General features: G+C 39.5%; 1 protein-coding gene and 1 pseudogene across 2 annotated transcripts; one reads left to right on the top strand and one right to left on the bottom strand.

Annotated features, from left to right (window-relative positions):
- The first annotated feature begins 213 nt into the window (after positions 1–213).
- On the top strand, positions 214–2853 carry LOC148843158 (RNI-like superfamily protein). The gene has a single exon (XM_088957156.1). It carries the CDS (start codon positions 915–917, stop codon positions 2664–2666), a length of 1752 nt encoding a protein of 583 aa, XP_088813282.1. The 5' UTR covers positions 214–914; the 3' UTR covers positions 2667–2853.
- Positions 2854–4875: 2022 nt separating this feature from the next.
- On the bottom strand, positions 4876–7911 carry LOC148843157 (transmembrane 9 superfamily member 11 pseudogene; annotated as a pseudogene). The gene is made up of 2 exons (XR_016103141.1): positions 7658–7911; positions 4876–7401 (listed from the first exon to the last, which is right to left on the bottom strand). The product of XR_016103141.1 is annotated as a transmembrane 9 superfamily member 11 pseudogene (transcript).
- Positions 7912–9643: the final 1732 nt, after the last annotated feature.

The raw sequence follows: 9643 nt of genomic DNA, 5'->3' as shown, positions 1-9643 counted from the left end.
TGAAGTTATTATATAACTTTGTTTGAATATTGAATTAATTCTTAAATTTTTTAATCCAAACTTTCATTAGAAAGATATAGATAAAATCTGGGGTAGAGGATAAATAGGAATTAGAGATAATTTAGGAAAGAAATTCTGTAATAAATTAAAAATAATTTTGGAGATAAATAGGAATTAGAGATAATTTAGAAGATAAATAAGAATTAATTTAGGAAAATTTTCAAGAGAAGAAATTATTTATATTATTAGAAAAGTGCATCTAATTAATTGTTTCAAAAATGACTTAAAATTAAAAAAATAAAAAAATATATATAAATTATATACGGTAGAATTGTGGATAGAGTCCCAAAAAACATAATCGAGTTATCCTGAATATCCGCAAGACGCAGACGCCAACCAGCTGGTTGATAAGTTCCCTTCAAAAGATATCAAAAGAGTCATCCTGAATATCTTGATAAGTTGCAAACGTGTAACAGAGGTGGCAGACAAAAATGCCCTCCTTAATCTGAGATCGGATCTGCTCAGTGCGCCTCACTCGGTCACTCTGATCTCACACAGGCGCGCTCTGTCAAAACAACCTTTACCTACATTTTTCCACGTGGCAATAGTCAGATGAAGTGGGACTCAGGCTTGAGGCTATGAGCCACCTATGAACGGAATGTGTGAATGCGATACCCATTCAGGTCCAATGTGTTATTTGAATTTCAAAAACACCGATATCTTGATCTTCCCATTAAAATATTCGGTACTTCCGCATCCACTACTATTAAAATCCGAATCCTCCCCTTCCCCCAAAATAACCACCACTAGTCACCGGTTAACGGCTACTAGTTAACATAAAAAGGTGGTTTCTCTCTCTCCTCCTCCGGTACCGAAGAAACCCTAACGGAGTTTCAGCCCCGTCACAGGAGAAAATGGAGGAGTGGTGTCAAGATTTGCCGGAGGAATGCTGGGAATCGGTGTTCAATCGCCTCGACCATCACCAACACTTCGAAGCCCTCTCCTTGGTTTGCAAGCGGTTTCTTTCCATCTCCAATCAGCTTCGATCCCGTTTGACGATCTCCGATCCCACAATTAAACTTCACCGAGGCGTTTCTAGTCTCCTCCAAAGATTTCGTGGGATCAAACGGATAGATCTCGTCGATTTCCATGGCGATCTAGATCGCCTTGTTCGCGAGATCGCGCGGTCTGGATTGAAAATTGAAGTTCTCAATATGTCCAAGAAGAGAAGAGTCCCTACCAGAAGCTTGGAGGAATTGGGTGCAAAGATGAGGTCTCTGAGGATTCTAATCTGCTCGAGACTTTGCTTCTTGCAGGACAGCGATCTGATTGCTATTGCCGATTCATTCCCGTCACTTGAAGAACTAGATATCAGTTATCCCGAGCAAGATTTCGGTTCTTCGGCTGAACAAGATTCTGTTTTTCCAGGTATGGTCACCGATGCGGGGATTACGGTGTTATCGTCGAAGCTTTCTTATCTCCAGAAAATAAACATCTCCGGAAACCATTTAATTTCGGATCGATCTCTTGTCGCTCTTTCATCCAATTGTAAGTTTCTGAGAAAAATCGCGGCATTTGATTGCAGTTTCATTAGCCAAAATGGCATCGGATGGTTAATCCGGCACAGTCCGAATTTGATTTCACTGGCCATCAACGGAAACAAGCTCCCGCTTCCTTCAACTTCTCTGTCTCCTTCCTTCACAGTTGAAAGCTCCCTCATTTATGCCAAAGCTTTGTGCACTCTCGAGTTCTCTCAAATGGCCCTTTCAGATGATCTACTCCATTCAATGTCCAAAGCTAATCTTCCATTGCAGAAGCTCGCATTATCCCGTTGCCGAGGATACACATACGTCGGAATATCATCCCTTCTGAGTGCATACCGATCTCTGAACTACTTAGATATAGGAGGAGCAGATTTCTTGACCGACCAGTCCATTACGGAATTATCCCAGTACCTCCAGAACTTGTCCTTCATCAATCTAAATTCTTGCTCTCACTTGACAAATTCGACTCTGTTCAACCTCGCGAGAGACTGTCCTTCACTGGAAGAAATCCGAATGGAAAGAACGAGTGTAGGAGAAGAGAAGTTCAGTACAGAATTAAGGAAGAACAACCAAATTCGGACTTTGAAATTGGCTTGGAACAAGTGTCTAAGCGACACAACACTGAAGAAGGTTGGCATCGTTTGTCCTAACCTGAGATCGCTTGACCTGAGCCATTGTTGGAGCATCACAGAGAAAGGAATAGAAGCAATAGGGTCTAGTTGCATCGGGATTGTGGAGCTAAAGGTGAATGGGTGTAAAGAAATGGCAAATCTCGGAACGACCATGGGATTTTCCAAATTGGAGTCTCTGCGAGCTGCTGGATCGGGGATGAACGACGAAGGGTTGTCGATGGTCAGCCAGAGTTGTCGTAGATTACTGTGCTTGGACCTGGAAGGTTGTCTGGAAGTGACCGCGAAGGGGGTGAAGGAGATGGTAGGGAACTGCAAGGGGTTAAGGGAGCTGAATTTGAAGAAATGTTGCAAAGTGAGCGCTGATATCTTGGCATGGATGATATTTTCAAGGCCATCTCTTAGTAAGGTTGTTCCACCAGGTGGTTTTGTTCCCACAGAGAAGCAGAGGGACTTGTTCTTACGCCATGGTTGTTGGGTTTGTAACGGGTAATTTGTTCTTCATTTTCTATCTTATGGAATAGATTGCTTTTACTAGATTACTTGTAATTGAAATTGTAATTCTTCCCATTTTCACAAAGTTCTGCATGCCAGTTTTTGTTTGTATTGTATACCTAATTTTTTTAGTATATTAACCATGATCATAATCCATTTTTCTTTATACCAAGTTTGGTATTGGTAGGCGTGTGTCATTACTATGGGTCAATGCTTAATGGTCTAAACCCAACCATTTCCCACAAGTCCATTGCCCATTTTGGATACAGCTTTAGCCACGGACATCAATATATCAAAATCCAGCGATGTGTTGTGGTCAGCAGATCCAAACTCCACTTAGTCAACTGTTTCATTTTAGTGGATCTTTACCCAACTGAGGAGCATTACCAAATGGATCCTCTATGATTCGCTTCAGTTAAAATTTCAATTTCCTGTTTGTCAGGTCAACTAGTATCCTTTCTCATAAGCCCAATAACGAAACGTTTAAACTCCAGAAAAAAGAAAAGAGAGGCCTGGTTAAAGTTACCTCTCGGATATATATACCTATTAACAGGTAGTGAATGCATACAGAATCTCTGTCAAGTAATAAATAGGGAGGTAAATTGCTTACACTTCCTCTGGGGTTTTAATTAAATACTAATACCTCCCCCCTCGGATATACCTATTAACTTTACCCCTTCGACCATGAAATACACAGGGTGTTTGTCATGGAAGAGATGGTAAAGAATTAAGACAGGAATAGATATTTTACCAAAATACTCTTAATAGAAAATTATTAATTTTTCCTTACAAATATATATTCTAGAATTGATAAAGTGACCTTGTTTATAAATATTAAATACAGTTTTTTATTATCTCAAATTTTTATTTTATTTCATTCCCATTTCCCAACGTTTTATTTTTAAAAACTTATCACTCTAAAAAATATATACTTTTGAAAGTCCAAAATGTCATGAAAACACTGTCAATAGATTGATGGCGCATTACTGAAGAGGCGGAATAAGCATCTAAGCCGAAATTGCAGAGGGAGTGTTATAAAGTTAATAGGTAAACCCAGAGGAAGATCTAACTTGTGGGGAACAAGCAATTTACACCAATAAAGAATTACAAATTTCCCTTTCTCATGCATCACATGAGATTAGAATGTTTTTCATAACTGTTAGTGTTAAAAATCCTCTGAATAGGTCTCACCAAAAAATAATCTTCCAAATAGGTTGTTTCTTAATCTTAATGTCCTAAAATAAATGCTACGAGGGGTCGGCTGAAGGTTTGCAGGGATTGATGATTTCCAAGTCTGGTGAGATAGTTGTTAAGGCGACACCTAGGCGACAAGGCGCCCTTTGAGGCTCACCTTGCCTAATCGCCAAGCAGTTTTCTACTTCCTACTATAAAATACTTTTTTATACATTCTTTTTTGAGATTATAATTATAAAATAGACATTATTAAACTAAAATAATCATTTTGTGTGTTTATATACTAATTTCTTTTTATTATTTTCTTATTTATTAGGGTTTAATCAACACAAACATTGCTAAATGCTGTATTGAACCCTAAAAGACTTAAAAACCCTGAACCAATAAGTAAGGAAGAACTTAAAATTTTATCTAATCAGCACATTTTCCTTTTCCATATATTCTTCTTCTACTTCTTCTACTACTACTACCACCAATACTTTTTATTTTCTTCTTTTCCTATAACAAAAATAAGGGTTCAGCCCCTATATTTTTTGAAATTTCCTTCTTCCTTTTCTTCTCATGAAAATGTTGATTTTCTATACTTTAATATGAAATTTATACTTTTCTTAGGAAAATCATGAATAATTATTAAAGAAATATGGTTATGGTACCTAGGGAACTACCCTAGGATTTATGTTTTTAACATAAAAAAATCCATCGCCTAGGCAACTAGGTGACAAGGCGCCCCCCAGTCGCCTTGCCTTGGCGCCTTAAAGACTATGTCTAGCGAATTTCAACAGCATAACAACAATGAATTAGGGCAACTGGTTAGTTACTTAGTACCTGCCATGAAGCAGAAGCATTACTCAGATTTGCAAAATGCTTTTGATGGTATGTCTTCCACAGGTAAAGCATACTATGAATCTGACCATTCACCACTTGCAGTAGCCTAGCCTGCATAATTGACCATAGAAATGATGCGGGAGCTTTAACCTAATTTAACCAATTAATCTGAAATCCATCACAGGGGGTTTAGATAAAGACAATGTGACCACAATCATTTGTTGCAAATTGCCAGTTTGCTACATCATTTCCTAGATACAATTTGTTCTTGAAGATTCACATGTTTAATATAGAATTTTCAACAACAGAAATCAGAAGGTAACTGTGGATCATAAACTGAAGATCCATGATTTTCTGCATTACAAATCATACACGAAGTCATAAACTTTTCTTTTCAATAACCAAATATAGAGAAAAGAAAGAAAAGGAAATAAAAAGAAGCAATACACCTGACTACCAATAACTGCCGCTACTCCTATCCCTCAAAATGCAAGTAAACAACCGTATTGTGCAGCAATTATCTAACAAGAAATTCAACCAAAACTGGATGAGGCTATTATTTATTACCTTCACCAAGTTTCTGAACAACAGAATGAACCCAAGATAGAAGGTACAGAAGTTCAAAAGGCCATGACCAGGATTCACGCTGCATGCTTCCATGTATCTCCACCATTGCTCTTGAAAGAATGCTTCTCAAGGTGGGAAGGCTTAATCTAGTTTTACTGAAGAGAATAGATAATGAACAAACCAGAAAGAGGAAAGGAACCCAACTGTACCAGTTGCAAGCATAATTGCTAGAACCATGAAAAGTGAGTAGCCCAAGTAAAGAGTGGCGGACACAGGGCCACTCAGACTCTTGAGATCAAATATGAGGTAGTTTATGGAGTATAAGAAGATGTAGATGGCAACTGAACCAGAGGCAAAGAAGGACTTCCACCACCATTTCCAGTCTTCCACACAGAGGTGCATGTATGTCAGAACTAGAGATACTTCAGCACAGACCACAACGAGAAGGATCAAAACGATGAACAGGAAGCCAAAAACATAGTAAACACGTCCCATCCAAATGCTAGACATTATAAAGAAGAGTTCAATGAAGAGGGTGCCGAATGGGAGGGTTCCAGCTCCTAGGACTAATAGCCAAGATGGGTATTTCTGAGATGGAATTTCCCGAGGGATCTGATTGGTTCGAACTGGGTACTCAATGTGAGGTGCCTTGGCCCCAAGATATCCACCCACAAGAGTAAGGGGTACTGAGATGCAGAACCAGAGCAGAATGAGAATAACGAACAAAGAAATTGGAATGGCCCCTGTGCTGTGGCTACCCCACAAAAGGAAATTGAGAGTGGTTAGTATCAGGAAAGCAATACCAGGGAAGAAGCAGGAAACACGCCATGAAACAGAAACCCATCCTGTGTAATCACCACACCCAATTGTCCTCCAAAGCCGAACAGCAACATAACCAGCAGCAATTCCAAGCACCATGTAGAAGAACAGCATACCTGTGATGAGTGTCCCACGAGAAGCTGGAGACATGAATCCCAGGGCAGCAAACAAGATTGTCACAACTGCCATTCCAAGAATCTGAACCCCATCCCCTACCATTATACACAACAGTGCAGGATTGCTTGGAGCCCTGAAAACATCCCCCACAACAAGCTTCCACCCAGACAATTCCTCATTCATCTGGGCCTGAGCCTCCTTGTCAAGCTCCTCGTACCGGGTAAGGTCTCTCCGGACGGTCCTCAACAAGATGACGAGGACAATTCCGGCAAGGAAAGTGATAACCATTAAAGAGTTGAGGATCGAAAACCAGTGAACCTTCGACCCCTCCATCTTCAAGTAGGCATCCCACCTTGAAGGCCACTTGATATCACTCTCCTCGAATACGACTTCATAGGTGAACACAATAGGCTGACCTTCCTTAACAGTCATTGCTACAGTTGAGGGATCACAGTTGATCGGTGATGGGTACTTCTGGTACATCTTCGCCTTCTTTACCGCCTCTGGGTCGTGTTGGTAGCTGCAAGGGGTAACCTCAAACCCAACAACCATGTAACCTGGTGTACCCGATCCAGTCTTCTCGATTGTGGGAATTACCTCAACCGCATCTCCAGTGCCCATCACCCGAGCCACATTGGTCTCCTCGTACTTGTGAACCAGAACCTTGAACTTCAAATGGTTGAAGACATAATACAAGTCCTGAACCTTGATCCCGACCGGGTAACCAGTCCACCGGAGTAGATAGCCGTCCTTCTTGGTGTACCGAATGGTGGGAAGGTTGTCGAGTATCAGATTGACCTGATACATCTCCTCGATCCTCTTCTTCAAAATCTTGAAGTTATCAGCTGATAAGGGGTCGGTTCGGCAGAGGAAGATGTCGGTTTCGTTAGTGTACATCCTAAACCTGTAAGGAGAATTCTCGATCCTATCTCCCATGAGGAGCTCACCCAGGTTCTCGGCACTGTCCTTAACACCCTCGAAAGGCTTACAGAAGGGAAGACTGTAATAGCTGAATGGCATCTCAGTATCGATGGAGGTGAGAGAATTCACCTTTACCGACAACTGGTCGCCGACCTGGTATTTGTGAGGGTAACTACCCGGAAGATAAAACCCATCTCCAGATTGAAGAAGTAAGAGCGAAAACAAGACCCAGATCGCAAATTGATGGGAAAATCTCATCTTTAACAGTTTCTGCTGAATATCTCTCAGATCTGCAAGGAATCCAGTCACCCAGATCTGAAAATAGGTTATGAAAGCCAAATCTTTGGGATCTTTCAAGTGGACATTGGATTTCAGAGCAGATATATAAGTTGAATCTTAGAAGTTGCCTACGGATCTAACAGTTAAAATGACTAATGAGAGGCAATTCTCTAGACTAGCAATAATAACAATAAGAATGCAAGGAATATGAAAAGAAAAAAGCTTAAGAGAGAACCGTTTCAGCTGTAAAAGAATAACCGACCAGACCTGTTAAAGCAGATACATATAAAGAGAGATAAAGAGGGACGAATCTCTCTGTGAGAGATTTCTGGTTTCTGCAACAACGAAACCCCCGAGGGCACGAGGCTTATGGGGTTTGGAACGGAGGAGGGAAGAGGCCCATAGACTGGATTTATTTCTTCGTCCAGGTCCAGCTTAGCGAGTAAACCATTGTACACGCTTGACTTGTCACGAAATGACCACAATGCACCAGCCTAATTTTCCAAATGACAATTTACGACAAAATGATTACCTGTTGCGGACAACGGTGAGTTATGGTCTTATGCACGATCCTTGTGTCGGACCTGTCGGTGAGTGGGAAAAAAAGTTAATCGGTGCCAGATGATTTTACTTTTCAAAACAAAACAACTATCGTGTTTTTTAATTTTTTTTCATGGGAAACAATGAGGGTAACGGGCAGTCCATCCCAAAACATTTGATTCTAGGGGTTTTTATGATTTAGTCCACTCTTAGCTAGGATTTTTTAGGGCTGGATTGAATTCTGCCGATGGATTGATGTAAAATTCACAGATAGAATGTGATTTATAGGGGAACTACTAGTAAATTAAGAAAGGGCTGCAAAAAAGATTTCTGAGAGGAAGTATAATCCAAAACTCCCTTGATTTCTAATCAAATCAGATCTATTATTGGCACCTTGTACAAAACCTAGTGTTTGCTGTCTTGCTGAACACCCCTAAATTTTTCAAAAAAGCATTATTATGTCATAAGTGATATAGCAGTCGTTAATCTTACAATTTTTTCTCTAGATTTGCAAAGAAAGGGTAGAATCGAATTTGGTAAGACATATCCGATTTCATAAAGAATTCATCCAATCTGAATTCGATAAGAATTATTCGATTTGGATTATAGTAAAAAAACTTGATGCTATATTATATAAATAATAAATAATCGATCAGATTGAATTGGGGGTATATCCGAAATTTGATCCGATTTCCTGATTCGATTCAATTTATTAGAAATAGAAGGGATATTCAATTCCAACTCTTACTAGGGGATGTTTGGAATCGTGGCTGTTTTCCAAAAAGAAAACAGTGTCATGCCAGATTTACATAAGTGTTTCAATAAATGCCCATGTATCTCATTGTTTAAAAATCAGGCATACCTCAAAAATTGGGACCCCACTGAATGTGGCATTTCATGCATGGATGAACCATTTCCCCCAACGGTTAACTGATGTGTATCCTATATAGTGCTTACCTGTCAGCACATACATGAAAAACGATAATACGAATCACCTTACCAAATAACATACTGTTGCTTACTGCTAACGTGGCAGAAGCGTTTTTTTTTTTTTTTGTGAAAAATGGGTCTTGGAAGCATGGGCGTTCTTTCTTGAAAATCGGTCCCAAAAAACGCCTACGCTTCCAAACACCATGTAAATCAATTTTAGATTCAAATTGGATCATATCCAATTTATTTGCAGTATTATTTTCCATTTTCGGGTAAAAAACTTAAATATACCTGAATTTTTAGAAATTGACTTAAAATATGGATTTAAACATATCTTGTGACATTTTTACCCTTTATTTTCTTTTAAATTTCCAAAAAGAACCTAAGAGAATCATGCTTACTGATTGTCCAACTACTCAATCTATTACTGGGTGGAGGGCATATCAGCCTGCAGCTTTGGCCATGCTGAGCCCCAAGAAGAAAAAATAAAATAAAATAAAAAGTAAAAAGGTCTTCAATGCTTTTCTTGGCTTTACCTCGCTGGATACCCTAATCCACATCCAACGAAAGAAATGCAAACAGGAGTTCATATCTAAGAGCAAAAAAATGTGAGATGTTTTGATTAGTTATCAGGCCATTAATTTTATCATATTAGGCAATGAGCGACTTACCTGCGGATGATCCAAAACCTGACTCAAAATGCTTGGCCATTATTATGGCTGTAAGAGGTGTCATAAGACACACATAAAGAAATTGATTTTGCTTAAGTTGTTCAGAGCGGAC

This window comes from Nelumbo lutea, chromosome 8, assembly GCF_056320005.1.
Source record: "Nelumbo lutea isolate HS-2025 chromosome 8, American lotus-T2T, whole genome shotgun sequence".
NCBI lineage: Eukaryota > Viridiplantae > Streptophyta > Magnoliopsida > Proteales > Nelumbonaceae > Nelumbo > Nelumbo lutea.
The sequence above is the reverse complement of the archived record's forward strand: the minus strand, read 5'-3'. Positions and strand labels throughout refer to the sequence as shown.

Excerpts from the sequence above, each read along its gene's own strand:
- LOC148843158 (XM_088957156.1), top strand. The coding sequence starts at position 915 with ATGGAGGAGTGGTGTCAAGATTTGCCGGAGGAATGCTGGGAATCGGTG.